General features: G+C 38.0%; 1 protein-coding gene across 2 annotated transcripts; it reads left to right on the top strand.

The window, feature by feature from the left end:
- The first annotated feature begins 7,131 nt into the window (after positions 1-7,131).
- LOC113280295 (bet1-like SNARE 1-1) lies at positions 7,132-9,868 on the top strand. Of its 2 annotated transcripts, none has more exons than XM_026528942.1 (6): positions 7,132-7,419; positions 7,686-7,756; positions 8,444-8,591; positions 9,133-9,189; positions 9,286-9,345; positions 9,460-9,868. In XM_026528942.1, the coding sequence occupies exons 2-6, from the start codon at positions 7,734-7,736 to the stop codon at positions 9,550-9,552; spliced, it is 381 nt and encodes a 126-aa protein (XP_026384727.1). In that variant the 5' UTR covers positions 7,132-7,419; positions 7,686-7,733; the 3' UTR covers positions 9,553-9,868. The 2 variants fall into 2 exon arrangements, with proteins under 2 accessions (XP_026384727.1, XP_026384731.1); XM_026528946.1 differs by having other exon boundaries at positions 7,135-7,419; positions 8,453-8,591.
- Positions 9,869-23,311: the final 13,443 nt, after the last annotated feature.

Here is a 23,311-nt window from a genome sequence, read left to right as displayed (position 1 = left end):
TTATCAGTCAGCTTCTAGGCTTTCTGAATAACTAGATGACAGTTGTGGTTCAAAGCCGGCTGTTCATCTAAGGGTTGGTCTAGAAAGGAGGCTAAAGGCACTAAGATGAATTCTAAACCTTGTGATAGTTGGGGCTCTCACACTGCAACTACCCGCAGAGAAGCTTGCTTAGTGTTTTAACAACCTATAAGGATATTCAATCCTAGACAATTCAAGCACAACAAGATCAAAGCATGGATATGATAAAAACAATTGAAGTTTACAACATCATTTAAAATAAGAACTAACCCTTGAGGCACTGGCTATTCCAGTCCTCTTGGGTGAAGCACTGGCTAGTCCAGGCATGACTTTTAACACACACCCATCATCCCTATTTATACACAAACCAACTTTCCCCAAAACAGGACCACATCAATCCAATTAGGGTTTGGTGAAAATACAAATTAAATCAAAAAAATCCTACCTAACTCTGATAACAACCCTAATATACTAACCCATACTTCAATTAAACATGTAATCGATTCCCCCAAAAAATCCCCAATGTCAGAAAAATTAGGGTTTTAAAAATTGAAATTAAAATTTTATCTAATCTCTGAATCCAATCAAACTTCGATCCATGCTTGTAATTGGTCCTCTCTTGCTTCCCATACCGCCAATTTGACTCTAGCTCGACCTAATTTACCCACTTCACACCTAGGGTTTCGGAGAAGGATATGTGTGAAATAGGTAGAATAGATGGACTAGGGAGAGGGGAACAATGATGGGTTATCATTGTTTGACGCTGTGGTGATTATGGTGGTGATGGCGGAGCAGTTGGGAGAGCAGGTGGAGGATCAGGTGGTGGAGATGGTGGTGGTATGGCGTCTGTAGAGGAATGGAGAAGATGGAGTCGATGGTTTTGGGAAGAAAGGTGCGTTTGGTTGGGTTAATAGATTTGGGTTTCTTTGGTGTTGAGCGGGTTTAGCAATTGTTGATGCACAGCGAGGATGAGACGTTGGATGCGAAGATGATGGATCGATCTAACGACGAGATGGAAGGAAGCGGGGAGCGACCGTTGGATGCCCGATACAACGAAACTGACAGCTCAAGATGGAGTTAGGTGCTGTAGTGTTAGACAGAAGCTTCAGACTTTGATGCACTGGCGATGCTGCGACCGTAGGATGCTGAGATGATCCAATCTGACGGTTACGAGCTTAGGCAGGCTTTGGGCTTGGTCTTGGACTTAGGTTAGAGTTTGGGCTTAGACAATTCTGAGCCCGCTTCTTCTTTAAGAACAAATTCTTCCTTCCAAGCCCACTTCTAGTTGGTCCGGCTCTTGCAAACATCATTCTTCGCTGCCTTTCTGCGGGAGTCTTTGTCGTTTCTTTGCTCTTTTCACTCCGTGAGTTAACCAAGCTTTATTTAGTACCTAAAAATGCAAAATTAATTAAGAAAAGTATTTATTCTTGAAAACAATGAAAATACAGAATATGGGTTAAAATGGAGAATTAGAACACAAAAGATGAGTTAATTTCCAAGAAAAATATATAGAAATATGCACTTTTTAGCACTCATCAAATACCCCCAAACCTGAATTTTACTTGTCCTCAAGTAAAACAAAACTAAGGAAATCCTACCTATAACACTGTCGCTGGTTTCTCGAATGCATTTAGCGTATGCACTAAGCCTTTTAAACCACTAAGTGTCCCTAGTGGACGAGTGAAGTCTCGTGAAGGTTTGCTTAGAACGTACCTACAAAGTTCTAGGACAAAATATGAGCTCAGATTCCATGAAATGTGACATGTGCAAGACAGTAGAAGCTCACAGCAAAATGGAGATGTCAATCTAGCTATCAAAGGCACAATCCTAGCACTGATAACAAATAAAGACATGTGATAAGAGTGTTAAGTGTATCTACACATGTATCTAGAATGACCTGAAGTTATGACTACTAATCACCAAGAGATAGTTTTTAGGCTAAGAACCGAATTCTAAGCCAAGCTAGCTGTCCGGCTTTACGAGAATTGTGAATGTTCACCCAATGAGTTGGTGATATTTCAGTTTACCCGCGTTATACATCGATGGTTGCACCCTCGTTGCTTATTACAAAACTATTTACAACAAAAAGATGACTCTTTACATGACTCTTATTTACATTGATTACTCTCTTTTATTTTTGGAACAAGAGAGAATATTGTCTTTAACATGATAAAACATGGAATAAATAAATACTTGATTGATTTTTTTTTTTTGGATTTTCTTTTGGATTTTTTTTTTTTTTTGAAGAAATAACTTTGATCCTTACAACATAGTGACACTTTTGATACATGAACAAAAAAGAAAAACATAATTACATGACTCTTAGCAAGAGGTGGCCCTTATCGAATGCATCCGGTCAAATTCTATGGTTGCTTTTCTTAACGTATCCTCCAACTTCTATCCCAGCCAACCAAAGAACAAGCTAGTCAAGTCTCATTCAGTATTCTAAAGTGATTGGCAATCTAACTTCCTATCAGACACCTTGAAGATCGAGGCTATACATGTATTGGTAGATTGTGCGTGTGCAAGTTTCTTATCACATGTGAATTGTGCTAGAATCAGGGTGCCCAAATATCTAGACTAAGAATCCTTATGTTTACATACATGCACAAGAGTCAACATTTCAAGGTAAATGAGCTCGATTTTTTATGATTTTTCATTTTTTTTAATTTTTTTGGAATTTTTAAATTTTTTTAAAAAGAGGGAGTTCTGTTTTCAATTATAACATGTTATCGTGGTATCTACTCTATACCCCCAAACCTAAACTAAACATCGTCCTCAATGTTTCAAAAAATGTAAAGAATTATAATACAACATATGAAGAGGATCATGATGAGTAGAGAAAAAGGAAAGAGAATACCCGATTTCGGCGAAAGCAAGATTAGAACTCCGTTATTCAAGGAAAGAATCCAACATATGTCAGTCGAGATCATATTGGATTAGCAAAATATGTACAAAAGAAACAAAAGATTTAACTAAGAAACTATCTACTAGATTCTATACAAGAAAATTTGGTTTTTAATGGGATTGGACTTTTTGGGAAAAATTTGGTTTTTAAGGGAATGAACAACATTTGGTTTTTATGGGAAAAAGCCTTTTGGTTTTAATGGGAAAAAACTTTTTGGTTTTTAGGGAAAAAGCCCAGCTAATGGTCTTAGAGATCTTTGGCTTTTAGTTTGTTTGAGGCCCAGAATTCAGTTAAACTTGGCCCAGAATCAAGCCCAAAGAAAATTTAAACAAGCCCACAAACTGGGTTCAGGGGCCCAGTTGGGTTTTCAAACAGAGTGAAAGTGGTGCAATTGGGTTGTTGGGTTTTGAAGCCCAAAGTTTAGTTAAGTACCAAGCCCAGCTTCTGGTTTAAACAAGCTCACTATTCAGTTAAATTACAAGCCCTCAGAACTAAAACAGAAACACACACTAATTCATACAAGCCCACAAAACTGTTTTGAGTTTAGGCTTACTGTTTTGCTCCTTCCCTCAGCTTGTGCATCCCAGCTTGGGCCTTGGTCTAGCAGCAACAGTAGCAGCAACAGGTGTGCAGCAGCTAGCAGTAATTCCACAGCAGCAACAGCAGCACAACAACAATTCCACAGCAGCAAAAGCAGCACAGCAGTAGCTCAACAACAGCAGCCTTTGGTTCTCAGTGCTGCTAGCAACAGCTTTTCAGGTACTGTTCAGTTGAAGCCTAGCCACACCATGCTTTTCTCTTCTTCCCTTTTGCTTTCTCTTCTTCTCTTCCAGTTCTTAGGCTTGCTGTCCAGTTAAGCAACAACACCATCTACCTGCACACTTAAATGTGTGTGATCAGTACACAGAAAAAGGCAGGGAATTGTGTAAGTGGAATGAAGAACTGCATAAAGCAGTGCAGTTCAGGTGAAGAGTGCAGTTGAATATCAAAGTGAGAAAAATTGAAGAACTGCAATGCTGCAGTGGCAAAGTAGCCAAATGCACTCAACAATATTGTTACAGTTGCAGAACAGAATGATATCAACTACACTAGCATGCTAGCACAGGGCAAAGATGCAAGAACAATGATGCAAATATGCAATGATGTATGTGGTGCAGCAGATGCAGATGCTGATGCTAAGATGCTAAAAACTACAGATGCAGATGCAGATGCAGTGAAATGGAATGAAATGCAGATGCAGATGCTAAGATGCAAAAATACAGGACAGACATGCAATGATGAAATGGAATGAATGCAGGTGCAGTTGCAACAAAACTAACAAGCTAATGAGCACAGGCTACAGGGCAAAGCTAAAGACAGTTACACTAATATAGCTAAGTTAAGTTACAGCAAAATTTGAAAACAGAAAACAAGAGCAAAAATTTTTTTTTTTGATTTTTTTTTTCTTTTCAACTACACAGCACCAATCCCCGGCAGCGGCGCCAAAAACTTGGTGGCTCTCTAAAAGAGTCACAGAAATGATACCTGCAAGTGCACAGGGTCTGTTATAGTGAGTGTGCAAGGCAGGGTCGAACCACAGAGACTAGGGTGTATAGTTGAAGTTTTTAAGCTAGTTATCTAAATTAACAAGGCAGTAACTAAAGCAATGAGGTAACAGTGACAGAACAAAGAAAGTGAAATTCAGTGGAAGTGAATAAGAAACATTGAAACAAAGATAAACAAACCAAGGCTGTGAGCCAAGGGCAGTGATAAAGAAACAAAGGCAGGTCCTCCAGCTATGTTCTTGTCCCTTGCTAGTTATCAGTCAGCTTCTAGGCTTTCTGAATAACTAGATGACAGTTGCGGTTCAAAGCCGGCTGTTCATCTAAGGGTTGGTCTAGAAAGGAGGCTAAAGGCACTAAGATGAATTCTAAACCTTGTGATAGTTGGGGATCTCACACTGCAACTACCCGTAGAGAAGATTGCTTAGTGTTTTAACAACCTATAAGGATATTCAATCCTAGACAATTCAAGCACAACAAGATCAAAGCATGGATATGATAAAAACAATTGAAGTTTACAACATCATTTAAAATAAGAACTAACCCTTGAGGCACTGGCTATTCCAGTCCTCTTGGGTGAAGCACTGGCTAGTCCAGGCATGACTTCTAACACACACCCATCATCCCTATTTATACACAAACCAACTTTCACCAAAACAGGACCACATCAGTCCAATTAGGGTTTGGTGAAAATACAAATTAAATAAAAAACAAATCCTACCTAACTCTGATAACAACCCTAATATACTAACCCATACTTCAATTAAACATGTAATCGATTCCCCCAAAAAATCCCCAATGTCAGAAAAATTAGGGTTTTAAAAATTGAAATTAAAATTTTATCTAATCTCTGAATCCAATCAAACTTCGATCCATGCTTGTAATTGGTCCTCTCTTGCTTCCCATACCGCCAATTTGACTCTAGCTCGACCTAATTTACCCACTTCACACCTAGGGTTTCGGAGAAGGATATGTGTGAAATAGGTAGAATATATGGACTAGGGAGAGGGGAACAATGATGGGTTATCATTGTTTGACGCTGTAGTGATTATAGTGGTGATGGCGGAGCAGTTGGGAGAGCAGGTGGAGGAGCAGGTGGTGGAGATGGTGGTGGTATGGCGTCTGTAGAGGAATGGAGAAGATGAAGTTGATGGTTTTGGGAAGAAAGGTGCGTTTGGTTGGGTTAATAGATTCTTGGGTGTTGAGCGGGTTTAGCAATTGTTGATGCACAACGAGGATGAGACGTTGGATGCGAAGATGATGGGTCGAACTAACGGCGAGATGGAAGGAAGCGGGGAGCGACCGTTGGATGCCCGATACAACGAAACTGACGGCTCAAGATGGAGTTAGGTGCTGTAGTGTTAGACAGAAGCTTCAGACTTTGATGTACTGGCGATGCTGCGACCGTAGGATGCTGAGATGATCCAATCTGACGGCTACGAGCTTAGGCAGGCTTTGGGCTTGGTCTTGGACTTAGGTTAGAGTTTGGGCTTAGACAATTCTGAGCCCGCTTCTTCTTTAAGAACAAATTCTTCCTTCCAAGCCCATTTCTAGTTGGTCCGGCTCTTGCAAACATCATTCTTCGCTGCCTTTCTGCGGGAGTCTTTGTCGTTTCTTTGCTCTTTTCACTCCGTGAGTTAACCAGGCTTTATTTAGTACCTAAAAATGCAAAATTAATTAATAAAAGTATTTATTCTTGAAAACAATGAAAATACAGAATATGGGTTAAAATGGAGAATTAGAACACAAAAGATGAGTTAATTGCCAAGAAAAATATATAGAAATATGCACTTTTTAGCACTCATCAATCGAGTACATACGATGTCTTATATCTGCTTCATAAAAAACTTAGTTGTTTAACCTAATATTGTCACGTGATATTCTTTGTGGCAAGTCCACGACTTGACCCACTTACTCGAGACATCAAACGTGTCACAAACTGAGGGATGCTCACTGGGGTATTGGTATGGCGGTTTACAGTGTGCGGCGTGCAACACGCCCATTACGAGAAAGTGTTAGGAAAATACATACGATCAACAGTAATGAGAGTAGTGGGTGAAAGAGTGACCGATTTTCCCTCATAGTGGAAACGTGACGATCACCACCACCTACACAACCCCACTACTCCATTACACAATCTCCTTCACTTCCTACGAGATCAGAGGTTTGTGCTCAATGACTTGTATAAATAGGGTTTCATCCTATTTCAACAACAACAAGAACAACGCAAGCCAAGAACTGATAGCTTACATTCTGCAAGTCAGTTTCACATTCTGATAAAGTCATAAACAGCCACACCTTCATAATTCAACGTTCTGATCTCAAACACCTTCTCCACTTCCCTCCCTAAGATCAACCCCTTCTCCTTCACTTTGTGACCGAATTGAATCTGAAACGGTCATTTCTTGCTTTAGGTCAGAGTCTTACAGATTGATCTTTCGAATCTAAAAGTACTCCCGTGCAGTGCATTGTTTAGAGTTCGAATTCGTTTCTCATCAACACACCCAAATTTATCAAAAACAGCAGAACCAGATTTTACCCTCAAACAATGGGTTAAGCGGCACTAGTTTCTCGAAAAGAAAAAAACTACCACTTCTTACTTTTTGGTCACTCTGCGAAGAAAATAGTTAATAACATAAAGGGCCCCCTAAACAGCTGCTGCGGTCAAAAACCAGCGAAGTACAGTAAAGGGCTCATAGATTGGCAACCCAAGTGATCATCATAATATCATACCAGTTCTAAATGCACAAACATCAGATCTTCGAAATTAATTAGAATTCCAATTCAAATCACTCTCAAACCCCTCATACTTTAATAATGGATCTCTTCGTAGATACAACTTGAAATACTTCACCTCATTCTTGAATCCAACAAAACTACCGGAACTTGGAACAGAAGGAGGAGAGTATTACCGAAACCCTAATTCTTGTCCAGAGAAAAGAAATACATCAGGTAATGTAATGAATTCGTAATTTTTTGTCTTTGTTTTGATTTTGTTTGGATGATAGTTGAGTAATTACATGAAAATCCTTAACCGAGACTTAGAAATTGAAACGTGATAACCCTTAAAGGCTTCATTCCGGCTTCGCTGCTCAAATATCCAAACACTTTTGATTTGTGATTAAGACGACAATTGTGCTTTTGAAAATTTTACTCCTTATTGTTAGTGGTTTGTGTTATTGGCTTCGTTCTGATTTTTCTTTTTTGGTTCTCTTCAGTTTTCTTTTGAAGGCAACTGCCACTGCTGTTGGGATTCTTCTTACATTATGTCGTCAACAATCATGAAAAGGTATCTGGTAAATCTACTCTAATGTTGAGAATCTAAGGCAATTCAATTTGTAGAAGGGATGAGTTAGTGGCCTTGAATTCATTAATCTAGGGATCTGATTGGTTTTTAGGATCAATGGTATTGTTAATATTATGGCTCTATTGTTTTTAGGATCTATGTTCAATCTGATGGGATTTGTTAATATTTTGATCTCAAGGTCATTTTTGTATTTTGTCAGTTTCTTGATCTCAGTTGCTTACAGCTACAAATGGTTTTAATTAATTTCAGTGATTTAGGCTTATTTCTTTCCAGTTCTTATAGGAGTTATTGGTAGCAAATGCCAGTTAGGCCAGCGGTTTTTGATGGTACAAGATCAGATACAGATATTATTACATTTTACTTCAGAATGTACTCCTCTTTTCATGGTTAGCAGTCTATGATGAAGAGGTTAGATTCTTGGTTTAAAATATCTCTGGATTCGATTTTCGTAACTGGGGTTTGGACTTAGACAAAATCCTTGAACTAGAAATAGCTATTGATTACTAGAAGAGCAGTAACTGGATATGACTAGTTACTCATGGAAGATGCCATGTATTTCCAACTTTATTAGTCCTAAAGAAATATGATCCTTTCAGTGTTGTTGTGCTCGTGCTGTCATGCTAATACACTTTTCATGATTAAATGTTTAAACTTATGGTTTGAATGTAGGGACTATAGGAACAATAGATCAGCTCTTTTTGACGGAATAGAAGAGGGAGGAATCAGGGCTGCTCCATCATACTCCCATGAAATTGATGAGCAGGAAAATGATAGAGCTATGGATGGACTGCAAGATAGAGTCCTTTTGTTGAAGAGAGTAAGCTCCATTTTATATCTTACTTTTCAGTTTAATTGTGTCTCGAAAAGTCTGGAGATCGACTTTGCATCACATCATGCATACTTGTAAACCAAACTCTTTGAGTTCACTTTTTGTCACAGTTTATTTTTTACAGACGTATACCAAACTCTTTGAGTTAGTGCTTAGTCTAAGCTAAAGGGGTCAAGGGTGTTTTATTTTTCACTATCTTAAAACCATTCAATGTAGGTGTTTTCACTAATTACTGCTCTACTTGAACACCTCTGCAGTGGCTGAAAGTTCTTGCCCCTATAGAATTCCTCTGGTGTGTACACTGGTTGAATGTAGTAAATCTGTACGGTATAGTTTGAGTGATTTAATACAACATCTCATTTGAATGGCACATGATACTATTTAATCTGCGATTATAAGTTTACATCATTTCCTATTTCTTCTCAGGCAACAAATACAGTTGCAGTGTTGAGTATTGTAGTTTATATGTCATGTCTCCAACTAATTTTATAGGCACATCCTGATACATATCTTTATCTTCTTCAAACAGTTGACAGGTGATATACACGAGGAGGTTGAGAGTCATAATCGTGTTCTTGACCGAATGGTATGTTAGCAGGGTGTACATTTCTAACCTATTATTTTCTTTGTTTACTTTGATTGGATTTTTATTGTTCCTTGCACGCGCATTGTGTTTGATCAGGGAAATGAAATGGATTCATCAAGGGGAATTCTGTCAGGAACTATGGACCGGTTTAAGATGGTAAAATGTCTAATTTTTTATTGCTCTCTGCCCCTCTTTCTTTCACATTTTTCATCCAATTGCCATTGTGATTGGGCTGAGTAAGTTTCTTTTGTTTTTTTCTCTCCATTGCAGGTTTTTGAAACCAAGTCAAGCCGAAGAATGTTTACACTCGTGGCATCATTCGTTGTTATCTTTCTTATAGTATACTATCTGACCAAGCGGTGAAATGCATCTAATGGATTACTTGGGTAATTTGCTAGGTTCGCAACAACTGCCAAGGCCTTTTCCTACCTTGATACTGTTGGTGTTTTTCCTTGCATACTATATACTGGTGAACCCATCTGTATGATAAATGTGTCTCTTAATTTCCTTAATGCCTCCCATTAATGTTTCATATTTCCTCCTTCATGCTTGGGGAGTAAACAAACAAAAGATAGCTGTGGCAAGAGCTTTTCTAACTGCAAGGATGTTCAACATAACTTTGTTACTTCCTAGTCGAAGCGCATCTTTGTTTTATAAAGAAGTCAACATCCTGCAGTCAGTTATAGAATTTTTCAGTTTGACTAGTTTAATTCTTTTTGTAACGAGGCGCTGTCCAATTGGGTCAATTTCAGACACTGATTTCGAAGAAGACGAATGTTTTGGATCTTAACAAGATTAGTGGAAAAAAGTGGACCATGGAGTGAGATTTGGATCAATTGAGAAGGGTTAGACAAGACCCTTGTATTGATGGGTCTGAGGTAATTAGAGTACTCGGAAAGAATCCATTCTTTTTGCATGGTCATTGGCATGTCCGAGACTATGCCAACATCTTCCAATGTTTAGTAGTAGTTGATGAGATAACCGAGGAAGCAGGCAGTCCCATTTAGAATGGGAGAGTTCGGAAGTGAAATACTGAAATGATGATGAATGAAAGCAAAACAGATACATTGCGTAGCTGTGCACATGAGATCGTGTATTTACTGATATTTTGACGGAAAGGTTAAAACAAATCTAGTAATTTTCCTTCGATGTATAAAAAGGAAAAACGGCAGTTGGATTAGCAACCATTTACAAAGTGGTGCTAATCAGTACAAACTATGAATTTTCTCTTGGAATGTTGGTAAACCAGAGGAATGTATCACAACCGCAAACATTCAAGAAAAATCCATACAGACCTCTTGAGTTTGTCTACTTAAGATGCTTTTTGCTCTTCTCAACACCCGCAGTGAATTTCACAAAGTGGGAACGAAAAGATGTAGCCCTAGCAATTCCACCCTTTCAATGCTTAAAAACTCTTTTAGCCAGCCCAATTGGGAAAAAATTGCAGAATTGAAATACTCAAACAGAAAGAGAACAAAAATCTAAATTTATTCTCACATTTACCAGCCAGAGAATGTGCATCTCTTAATGATCATCAACAGTAAAAAGCACGCTCTGAAATTTTTAGATGCCTATCGTGAACGACCATATTCAACTTTTACGATGCCAGACAGATCCTCCGTTAAGGAAACTACCAAGAAACCATAATAATGTACATTTCTACCAGCTCTTTCCTTTGTACCGAAATGTATCTAGAGGTTTCCAGTTTAGCTGTACATGCTCAAACCACGGTAACCCACATCAATCAGAACTAACTGATAGAGATACACAAATATGAAGTATATGCACAACTACATAGAGAAAACAAGTAGGATGTGAATGACAGATAATACCAAACCTCATTGCAAAGAAATTGGCTGGACTAAAGTTTTAGAATTAGGAAAACACAGTTCAAAAATTTCAAGTAATGACACTAAGACAATTGGTTCATGTTGACAGTTGGCGCACTTACAAAGTTCAGTACAGTTTTACTTTGACAATTCGAATAAAAAGAGGCGTGAATGCACAAATAATAAACTGTTCTAGTGGTTCTTGTTGTGCTCTTGTGCATTGGTGCAAACATGAATTTTGTTCTCGCATATCAGCGCCATGAGTTGGTGTAACACCACGGGATGTCAGCAATGGAAGTAATTGGAATGCTGTCAACTAGTTGTTGCATAAGTAGATACGGGTGTAGCAGGAGATGCAGTAGTAGTAGGCAAGACGGAAAAATTGGTGTAACCAGCAGCAGCACGAAAATATAAACACTCAACACCAATTCTCTTTCAGACTTACACAACCTCCATATGCGCACACATAACACTCAACACCATATGCTATTACCCCATGAAGTTGCACAACTGTTGCAGTAGGTATACTTTGGTGCAAGAGATGCCTTAAGTATGATGATGATGCAAGAATAGAGTACCCGAAGTTGATGATTAGAAGTGCCAAAGTCTGCAATAGAAGAAAAAACCCGTGGAAGAGAAAAGCCTCCAACGAAAGTTGCAGCTGTACACAATATTGAACAGAGACCACATACAACCAGCAGGTAAGGCACACACGAAGAAACACCAACACTCGTACCCCAAGATAAGCAACAATACGGTTGTCAAACAGAAAATACCAACTGACAGTATATGGAAGTAGTAAACACACTTGCTCACAGCATCACTAAGTACGTAAAGGTTGGTGCAGCGAAATACATATAGCTGTAAAGACTTAACACCAACTGATTAAGGTGCAGAGCAACAAGAAACTTGCAAGCGTGGCAATAGTTGTATTAGGAGCAGAGCAATTTTACCAAATGGAATCAGTTAACACCATTGCTTGTATAAGAAGCACACACACAACACTATAAAAACCCAGCAAATTATCAGTAGCAGCAGAAAACCTTATGAGGACCTCTTGTGATGATGCACCAACCACTGAACATCCTGCTCTCATCTGTAAAGTACCTACTCTAACTACCACTATCAGTTATTGCAGCAGTGAACCATGAAACCCCTCTGAAAGAAGTAAAAAGCACCATTGAAGATGAACATCAGGTTGCATACTGAGTGTATACAAGCTCAGAGAACTCCAATTGGCTTCATACTAAGTGCTATTCTCTGTTAAACAAGCTGCCACCAGTAAGATCACTCATTCAGCAACAACTAACTCATCTACATCAAACTAATCACTAACATGAAAACCCTCTTTTCTTGATTTTCAAAATTTTTTTCTGTCTTTTCTGTTTCTCTGTACATCACTATGTCTCTCATGAAATCAACCCCACAAAACAACTGAGCAGAAACATAACCAACACCTTCTTTATTTCCCATCTCTTTTTTTTGTTCTTTTTTTCTTTTTTTATTTATTGGTAAAGTACAGATCACAGATGATCCATTCTAAGACTAAGAAGTCTTAACAATGGGCGGAGGATCAGAGTTTCATCATGATTACCTAGATTGGCTGCTTGCATTCTAGGACTGCTTCTAAGCAAAGAATTAAGAGAAGATTTTTCAATCGATACAACCGGATTCGAAGCCTTGAACTGGATACGAAGTTTTGTATCAAACAAAGTTCTTAAAGTCTGCATCAGATTGATTTCAGGATCTATAGTAAAGAAGTGATTATCAACTCTAAAGTAGAAGTGGAAGTGATCCATCGGTGGAAATAACCTTCGTTCGTTGTTGTAAACGAAGAATTCTTCCCCAATTAAAATTCTTAAGAAATCAATTTCCCATTAGCGTGAGTTGTGATGCTTAAACCCACTAAACAACTTTTACCATTGAATTTCTGAGTCCAATCATTCAAAATACTTGGGTCAGATGTAGAAATTACCTCGTACGATTTTGAAATCGGCTCTGACAATCGCAATGAGATTTTCCTTCCTCCGCCAGTGGTAGTATCAGAAACGTTTTCTAATTGAAGAACCGGTGGTTTCTTAGGCGCCATTGTTGTTGTTATCGAATGAAAGAAAAACGCACAGGATTTTTTTTTTTTGTTTTTTGAGGGGATCTTAGATTTGAAATTTGATTTTTTTTTTTTTTTTTTTTTTTTTGATTTCAGACGGTTTTGGATTTTGAGACTATATACTAGTGTGCTAGCCACAGCGGATACCCACGAGTAGCCCATAGGCCCCATACCATTCGGGTTTTGCTCCCGGGATGAGACTACGACCCTACGTCACCGCTGCTGCCACTGTGGGATGCGACAAAAGAAAAAAAAACAGACACACTTCATAAACTTTCTTGATTTGAACAATTTCAACAACAATCTTCAATTTTCAAAGTCCCTGTTTCTAGCGCCATCATGTAGTTGCAGGAAATCCTACACTACACCCCTCACAAGATTTCATTAACATCCAACTCACTTTTGGATTAACAATCTTAATTTTATTGCTGAATCTTTGGACAATCTTATAAGAAAAGATAAAGGAATCAAGAATAACCACTGCTCTAAATTTTCTCTCTCCTATTTACTTGCTTCTCACTCAAAAAAGATCTCTCCATTTCCTTTACAATTGAACGACTATTTATAGGAAATTACATAGTGGATGACAGCTAATCTGTCCTTTATTTTTGAATATGACTTGCGACATTCTCGCAACCTTATAAATATCAATCTCGTAAACATCCTTATTTTCGCGGGATCGTCACACTTTTCTCATGATTTGGCTGATGTCGTTTATTATGTCGTTTCTGAAGTTGTTCTGCGACACTGTCATGTTGTTTTGTTAATAATTTCGCTGAGGCATTATTGCTGCGAGATTCTGATCCTACAGAAATAATACACGTTGTGTGTTTAGATCATCAATTAGTATAATCCAACTTTGGTTGTCGATTGTCATTGATTGATCTTCGGACATTGGTATTTAGTACCGTCCAAGTTATTCCTTGTGTATGATTAAAGACACGCTGATTTCTATTAGCTTGAGTAAATCAAAACACGAGAGATATTAACTCCTTGAGATACTTTTACCTAGATTGAGTCTGACTGTCTAGTTGATTCTCTAGAAAGTGTTTCGGAGTTTGTCCATACAGATTGCTAAGCGAAATATTGGGTGGTATTATACCCCCGCTCTTTCAATTGGTATCAGAGCAGGCAAACACATTAAAGAACTTATAAGTCTGTGTTTGTAGCGATCTGATTATGGACGAGTCTATCTCTAATAACGTACCAATTCATAAATCACCAGATAATTATGAAAGCTTAGTTTCACCTGAGAAAACTATCACATCTAAGTTAATATCTAAACATTCTCTTGATGTAAAAATTGTTGATTGGGAAACACTCCTAGAAGAACAGTTGGATGAACTTTCTGATGAAGGTGATTCGGATATTGATTGAGATGTTGATGAGGAAGTCTCAGAGTACGTTAAGTTTTTGGATTCGTGGAAAATGAAGAAGATTATAACTTCTCATGTCACACCTCTTCTGACTCCTCTCTGTCGAGAAAAAAAGAAATTGAAAAGGATTTACGGAGGTCTTTATGGTCAGAATCGCACTTGCGAATCGGTCCTCAAAGATACCGAGGAAAACCTGAGTAGGAAGTCACTTGAATGTGATCGTGTATATCAAAAATACTTCTTGTTAGAAGAAAAACTTGAAGAAATTGAAGGAAGGATTAACTTCCAGCAAGCAAGTTTTGATAACAGAGAAAACGCTTTTCTCGCTCGAGAAAAACGTCTTTAGGCTGATTTAGCTGCTGCTCTTGATAAAATCAAGATGTTGGAAGATACTTGAAAAAGTTCAATACTAGTTCAAGCAAATTAACCACTATGCTAGGAGCAAGTAAAAATCATCGTGATACACGAGGATTGGGCTATAAGGGAATAGATGCTCCAAGTATTAGCAAAGAGGTAAAAATTTTCAAGGCTAGTGATTCTTCTCAACAAAAGGTTTCCACTGATGGCAAAAGTGAAATACCTTCACCAACAGTTAAGGTTCAAAAGAGCAAAGTATATCAACCTCCCAAGTCAGCACACACGGATCGAGGTAAGAACATTCCTTATGTTTGCCACTATTGCGGGAATAAAGGTCACCTGGAAAGGAGATTACGTTTCCTTATAAGTAATGAAAAACTTCATAATGTTCTTGTTTGGGCATCACAAGAAGTTGTGAAACCAAGATCATACGTTAAGACTGATCCTCCTAACGTTACAGGTTGTAACTGTCCAACCTTTAGTCAAAGGAATCAGTGTTGTGATAAACCTAGATTTTCCTATAAACGTCGTACGAATCATTTTCATAATCGTAATGGTTATCAAAAGTATAACTTCATAAAGACGAAGACAAAATCCGATGCTCCCAATTGGAGAAAGACTAACTTGCAAAATAATAGTCAATCTGATTCTCTTCCAAGAAATCATGAAGAGAGTAATGGGAAGAAGGTTCCGGTTGTTCCTAAACGCACTCAGAAGTGGGTACCAAAGAAAGCCAATGATGCTTTGAGTGTGAAAAGGAATGATCTTCCAAAAAATTCCATGTCTATGGAGAAGGCAGTATCCATGATGTTGGAACTTAACAATTTTTTTGGAAAAATAGAATTTGATGTGAAAGGTTCTAAAAGTGATCTCTTTCATGATAATCCAAAGGCCACTTATGGTGAGCAAGACATTGTTCATCCCAACACAACTTGATTGTGTTGTAAGTGCATCCTCACCAAGAAATGCCATACTATGTATACGGTGAGGGAAGCACAAGAGTTGGGGCGCACAGATTATGTTCGGTAAGGCTTTAGAATTCTGTTGGGTTCTTCTAAAAAGGTATGACTATAAAGTTGATCAATTTTTGTGTTTAAAATAATCCATGTACCTTGCTTATCGTTCATTTCTACCTAACTTGATTTGTGTTTGAGGTTCTTAAACGTTTAGGTTTGAAAATAGTAGTTTGGGATGTTTGGACTTCATGGTACACCTACCAGGTATGCTTACCATCATTTAAAGTCAAAATCCAGGGGTTTAAGTTCGCAAACCCAGTCTGCAAACTTTTTTAGTCATGAAAATTCTTTTGCAAACCCGTATGCATATTTTCCTGTAGACGTCAATATTCGGTAAACTTGTTTTGGCCGTAATTTCTTCGTCCGAACTCGTAAGGACCTCATTCTTTTTGCATTCTCTTTATCTTAGAATTCTATTCAAAATGGAGATGAGAAACCTTGAATTTGGATGAGTTAAGATTGGTATTTGTCCTATCTCTTGTTTTTGAGTGTTTTGCTCCATTTTGTAACTTGTTCCACTTCTCTTGGAATTGGGCACTTGGATTCTTGGAGTACTACTCTTCTAAGATAATTTGTAGATTTTACAAGAATGTTGTTAGTGAATCACAAAGAATGGAGTTCAAGAATGGGCAGTAGTACGCATTACTATGGAATTCTTGAATGTTCACAAACATTTCATGTAACTATGGTGCATGGTCGTTAATGACTTTGTATGATCTTCTTTGTTAATAAAATATTTTTATACGCCTTTGGTAGCTATTCTTGGTATAAATCCGGGTGAAAAAGATTGATTCTACCCTCTAAGGACAAATCATCTTATATATGCATTATGAGCTTGCCTTGATGCCTAGGAAACTTCTTATGAGAATTTATTCTTGTTTTTGAAGGATTACTAGAGTTTGGAATAACAATTATTGTAATTTCACATAGCTATGTCCAACGATTTCATTTTCATGTTTTTAGGTTTTTGGTTTAAATTCTAAAACTTTTTGGAGGATGATGTTTTGCAGTATTTAATCTATATGATTTTTTATATTGCAATTTTTTATGGGATATTGGTGTTTACGTCCGTGAACTATGTTGTCCCATATTTTGTCAAAAGTAAAGTCGTTCATTATCGGTTTTCATGTATTGATTTAAGGATGAATGGACTTTTGACAATTACAAAAGTTAAGCCTATATTGTCAATTTTTGATGGAAGATAGGTTAAAATCTTTTGTAATCAAGGATTATGTCTATCAATTATTGTTATGCATATAATGATTGAATAAATAATGAATCCTTGTGTATTCCACAGTATTGATCTTCACTGATCCATATCTTATGTAATACTGTGAGGCTCCGTAATGTATCTTATGTTGAGCACGATACAACCAGGTTGATTATTTTTTATTAGCTTTGTTGGTTGTTCCATGAGGTACTTTATGTTGAGCATTTAGATCTAAATTAATCATCTTCTTGGTTATTTAGTTATTACTCCACAAGTTCTCTTGTGTTGAGTATATGAATGATTAAACCAATCACTCTCTTGTATGGTTTATCTTAGTCGTTGCTCCGTAAGTTTACTTATGATGAGCATAATCAATTAAATTGGTCACTTTTGTGGTTAATTTGATTATGTATTCTGATTAAATTAATCATGGGTTTACTTATGATTAATTTGATTGAGTTTTGGATATAAAAATCATTCTCATGGTTTTGGTGTCCAACAAAAATCCTTCTTTTCTCTTGAAATTAAGGTCGCTCGTTGTTGTTCTTTAGGGAATGACATCAAATGGGGGAGAGTTCTTTTGAACTTGTGCTTAATGGTCATATCTTGAGGGGTGTGCGACTGTGGAATTTTAGAGGGGTTATATTGTATCTTTAAACTCCTTGATGAATGTTGTTAGCTTCGGCTATATGATTGCATCTAAATAAGATGATGTGTGTTTCTTTCTCTCAGTCATGAAATGTCTCTTACGGAAATTTCATTATGATTTCGTTCTTGTACCTTTGCCAATTTTATTGACAAAAAGGGGGAGAATTAATATGTACTTCACACTACAAATACATATGGTTTTCGGATCATTGTGTAAGGGGGAGTGGTTTTCATGTGAGATGGAGTATTGACTAAGGGGGAGTGATACATATCACCATAGTATTATTGTTGAAGTTGTGATACAATTGAACTTTGACACTATGTAATAATACTATGACACTGTATAACAATGATCGATACCGATGTTTTCTCATTGTTATAGCTACGAATATTCAACAACGGTGATGCTAAACTTACAACCTTTGGGATCATTGGAGTACTTGGAAGTGACGAAGATTTCAAGAAATGTTGAAGATTGGACATGTGGAATAGGATCTACTAAAGTTTCATTATCTTTTTGTATTCCATATGTATTGATAGTTTTGTCATTAAAATTGACAAAAGGGGAGATTGTTAGAGCACTGCTCGGTCAAACTCGCATGCGTTGCTATCTCAAGCATGTTTGTCAATGTTAGTGATCAAAACTATAAGTATTGATTTCTAGTCTCTTATAGATAAGTCTCGGAATAGGATAGTAAGTGTAGTTGAGCTCAAGGACTTCATGGCGATTCATCATACAAGTAGAAGATCTACTCAAGGAACCGGTGGAACTTCTCGACAAAAAGTATGTGGAGACTTGAACTTATCCGTCACTCAAAAGTATATCTATTCTATCTCCTATTCTTTGAGACAAAAGTCGTATGTTATATATATATATATATACTAGATTATACATATTTGGTATTTCGAGCTGAGTATACCTCGCCTATCTATATCTCGAAATATGTGTTGGTAAGCTTTTCGCTTCGACCAAGTTTATCTTTACCTAGTGACGAAAGTCATGATATGTTTCAATCACTTTGAAAATTTCTTTGACGAAAAATAGTGTAACAACTACATAACATCCTCTAAGAATGTTTTAATGATTGGAATGAGAGTTTAGATTACATAACCAATGGATTTCTTGAACGGAATTTTTCGAACTTTGTTGATCAAGAGAACCGGAAGTATAGCAAGTTCCAAGTTCGCGAACTGCCGAAGTTCTCAAACCCGAGAATTTCTGTTGGAGTTGACAAAATACTTGCGTGAGCCAAGTCCGCGAACCCAGTTCGCGAACCGGCGAAGTTCTTATCCCGAGAATTTCTGCTGGAGTTTGTAAACTCTATCCGGTGTCTTAATTTCGTGAACCTAGTATGCGAACTTGAGAAGGTTATATATCTAAAGATGATTTCTGAACTTAATCTTAAAATACTAAGGAATTCATTTGCAAACCGTGGCTATTAAAGTTCATGAACCGATTCGAGTGAATCAAATCATCTTTGCTCCAATTGTGTCTTGTGTATTTACATAAGATTTCCTTGCAATTGAACAACTCTCTTAACTAGTTCATTTGAGTCATTTGAACTAGTTATGGTGAAGAAGAACATGGTTGGTATGAAACGCTCATATGGTTAACCTTTTTTGGTTAGACTATTGTTGAACCAAAAATGTACACGTTTAGGTGCGGTTAACAAACCTAGAAGCGTACAGTCATTTGTGTATAACAAGCTAAGTTTTCGATCTTACGGTTGAGAAATATTAGCTTGAATCTAAATCAGGTTTTCATCTAACGGTGGATATTGATTGCTTTGCAACTAAGGCAAAACCCTGATTTGAAAGGCTATATAAGGGGACATCTAGCAACTCTGCAAAACTAATCCCCACACCTTACGTGTGATACTAGTTTGCGTGCTAGAGTCGATTCTCCTTTAACCTTTGGTTTTCTTCTTCTAAAACCAGGTTAACGACTTAAAGACTTCATTGGGATTGTGAAGCCAGACCGATACTACTTTTATCGTAGTTGTGTGATCTGATCTTGCATCTTTTATCGTAACAGTAAAATCATATTGATTGGCTTGAGATTGTTTGATTTCTCCGATAGGCAAGATATAAAAAAGCAATCACAAACATCTTCGTCTCATTATTAGTGATTCTGCAACATCTTGTTTCGCTACCATACGATTAAGATTGTTGTGAGGTGATTGATTAATCTAGGCTGTTCTTAGGGAATATAAGACCGGATTATCAATTGGTTCCTGTTCGCCTTGATTATTATCAAAAGACGGAACAAAAACTTTAGGGTTTTTCAGTGGGAGACAGATTGATCCTTTGATAGACTTGTCTGTCTGAGACAGATTTGTTTATTTTTAAACCCTGCGGTTTTGGGTCGTAGCAACTCTTAGTTGTGGGTGATATCAGCTAAGGGAATAAAGTGCGCAGTATCTTGCTGGGATCAGAGGCGTAGGAGTACAACTGTACCTTGGATCAGTAGGAGACTGATTGGGGTTCAACTATAGTCTAGTCCGAAGTTAGCTTGGAGTAGGCTAGTGTCTTTAGCGGCTTAGTACAATGTGTATTCAATCTAGACTAGGTCCCGGGGTTTTTCTGCATTTGCGGTTTCCTCGTTAACAAAATTTCTGGTGTATGTGTTATTTCAGTTTCCGCATTATATTGTTTTATCTTTATAATTGAAATAATACAGGTTGTGCGTTTAGATCATCAATTAGTATAATCCAACCTTTGGTTGTCGATTATCATTGATTGATCCTTGGACATTGATCTTTGGTACCGTCCAAGTTATTCCTTGTGTTTTATTAAAGACTCGCTGATTTCTATTAGCTTGAGTAAATCAAAACAAGAGAGAGATATTAACTCCTTGAGATAATTTTACCTAGATTGAGTCTGACTGCCTAGTTGATTCTCTAGAAAGTGTTTCGGAGTTTTTCCATACAGATTGCTAAGCGAAATATTAGGTGGTGTTGTTAGACCCCCGCTTTTTCAGATGCGTTGATCGTGCTGGTAGGCGGTACATTGGTGTCACCGGCCGGAATATTGACGCCAGGGTCTTGTCACCGCCAGTAACATCAGGATTTCTTGCTAATCCAGACCTAATATCCACCATCTTGAAATTGGGAAGATTGAAATGAAAATCAAGAAATTAATTTCGCAACCGAGAGATTAATCTCCCACCATGGTCGCCAGTTGTTTTGGGGTAAAAACTGATTCTGTTGGTTTTAAGTAATTTTGGGTGTGCCGCCGAGAAATGAATCTAAGCCCTAAAAAAATGCACTACACGGGAGTACTTTAGATTCGAGAGATCAATCTGTACAATTCTGACCTAAACCAAGAAATGGTCGTTCCATTCTTGCTTCGGTTACAAAATGAAGCAGAAGGGTTGATCTTAGGGAGGGAAGCGAAGAAGGTGTTGATACCAGAGTGGTTAACTCTGAAGGTGTGGATATTTTATGACTTTGATCAGAATATGGAACTGGCTTGCGGAACGTAAGCTATCACTTCTCGGTATTTTATTGGATATTGTGTTGTTAACCAACACTCTGTTGTTTTCGAAATAGGTTGAAAACCTATTTTTACAAGTCATGATTGAGCACACTTTGATCTCGTAAGAAGTGGAGACATTTAAGTAGTGGAGAAGTGGGGTTGTGTAAAAAGTGGTGACCGTCACATTTCCATCATGAGGGAAAACTGGTCAGCCTTACACCCACTACTCTCTTACTGCTTATTAACCGTCCGCCCTCTCTTGACTTTCTCGTATTGGGCGCATTGCACGCTGTAAACCGCCAAACCAATACCCCAGTGAGCATCCCAAGTTTGTGACATGATGTCTCGAGTATTTTCCTGGAAAATATGCAGCAGGTTGCTGAGTGGGTCTTGTGTTCAAGACTTAGCTATTTTGACCAATCGCGCGCAAGATGGGTGGCGGATAGTCATGTGTGATGAGCCAAGTCATGAGACTTGCCGCAAAGACTGGCCAGGGATGGAGATTATTTGTTGATGAGCATATCGGCACTTCATTGGTCGTTTGAAACGAAATCTAAGCCGTCCAACTAGGCTGTCTAAGTTGGACGGATGCGATGAGTTTGAGACTGTCATGGCCAGTCTTAACTCGTTGAACTTCTTTTCAACAGCGCTACTAGCCTAGCTCTGGATAGCGATCAGGGATGTTGCTGGAGGTCTAGGAGAATTATGATTGGATGGAATGATGGTGGACCCACCAGTGGACATAATGGAGTTTGCTTGGTCTCGTTGGGAGGAAGCCAAGCTCATTAATTTGGCCGGCAAAATCGTGTGGCCGTAATCTTTTTTTGAGACTGACGTGGGCAGCCTAGATTAGATTCCTTAAGGAATTAGGCGCATCGACCAACCAACTTCCAATTTTATTTAAAAGTGCGTGCGGTGGGTTTAAAGCGATCTTATTGGTCGATGGGAAAAAGGACCAGCAAGCAGCAACATGGAGCGTGGCCGGTCGGCCACAGGTGGCGTCCGCTGAGGAAAATCGGTTGGCCAAGTGGAGCGTCCACGCCTCCTCTTGATGCTAATCCTATTTGCCGCAGCTTTTCTTTTACTCCTTGTGTTTCTTATTTTTGGTAGGACTTTGATCCTACGAGTCCATGGCGGATTAATTTCCTAGATTACCTAGGTTTAGTCTCGACTAATAGGGTTCGAGATATTGCGCAGGGCGCAAATTTTTTTGAAATTAATTAGGTCAAATTTGAATCTTGTGAGCTATCATAAAATTGATCAAATTTGATAAATTCTGCGCGTTGACACAAAGTTCTTTGATTTTATTCTCAGAGAGAAGTTAGCGCGTCTTCTGAATGAGTACTTTCATGCAGACCTTAATCTTAATAATTCGAGAAATTCATGCTACTCAGCTGCGAGTGAACACTAATTGTCATGTCATACCAATATTAAGGGTTCAACCGGGGAACGTAGCATAGGAAAAATACTCAATAATCCATGCATGCGAGAATAATGCAGGCGAGAATTTACAGAATGTTTGGGATTGTTGCTACATGCACCATTCTGAATAAATATACTGAATTGCTCAATACATGTGTAAGTAGAGAGGCCCGGGCACTCATTCCTTTTAAATGGCTCCGTCTCTTTGCAGAAAGACAGCGCATTAAACACATGGTTTTACAATTTTAACCCTGAACTAAAAACCACCATCAACAGATGTGTGGGGCATTGATTTTATGGGTCCTTTTGTTAGTTCGAATGGAAAATTATATATACTTCTTGTTGTGGATTATGTTTCGAGATGGGTGGAAGGTAAATCCACCCCTACTAATGATTCTCAAGTTGTTTGTGAGTTTGTGAAGGAATATATTTTCTCTATAAATGATACACCCCGAGTGGTTATCAGTGATGGAGCCTCGCACTTCAAGAAATCCTTTCATGCTCTCCTCAAGAAGTACAACATTGCACACAAGATTGGTACGCCGTATCACCCACAAACTAGTGGGAAAGCTGAAATTGCATATCATGAGATTAAGTTTATCCTTGAGAAAACCATTAACACTACATGGAAGGATTATATTTATAGGCTCAACGATGCACTTTGGGCGTATAGAACAACA

Source organism: Papaver somniferum, chromosome 1 (assembly GCF_003573695.1).
Source record: "Papaver somniferum cultivar HN1 chromosome 1, ASM357369v1, whole genome shotgun sequence".
Lineage (NCBI taxonomy): Eukaryota > Viridiplantae > Streptophyta > Magnoliopsida > Ranunculales > Papaveraceae > Papaver > Papaver somniferum.
Note: the sequence above shows the minus strand (reverse complement) of the source record. Positions and strands in the feature narration are given on the sequence as shown.

Excerpts from the sequence above, each read along its gene's own strand:
- LOC113280295 (XM_026528942.1), top strand. The coding sequence starts at position 7,734 with ATGTCGTCAACAATCATGAAAAG. Across the intron at positions 7,757-8,443 it reads TCGTCAACAATCATGAAAAG|GGACTATAGGAACAATAGAT; the intron begins GTATCTGGTAAA and ends GTTTGAATGTAG. Across the intron at positions 9,346-9,459 it reads CTATGGACCGGTTTAAGATG|GTTTTTGAAACCAAGTCAAG; the intron begins GTAAAATGTCTA and ends TCTCCATTGCAG.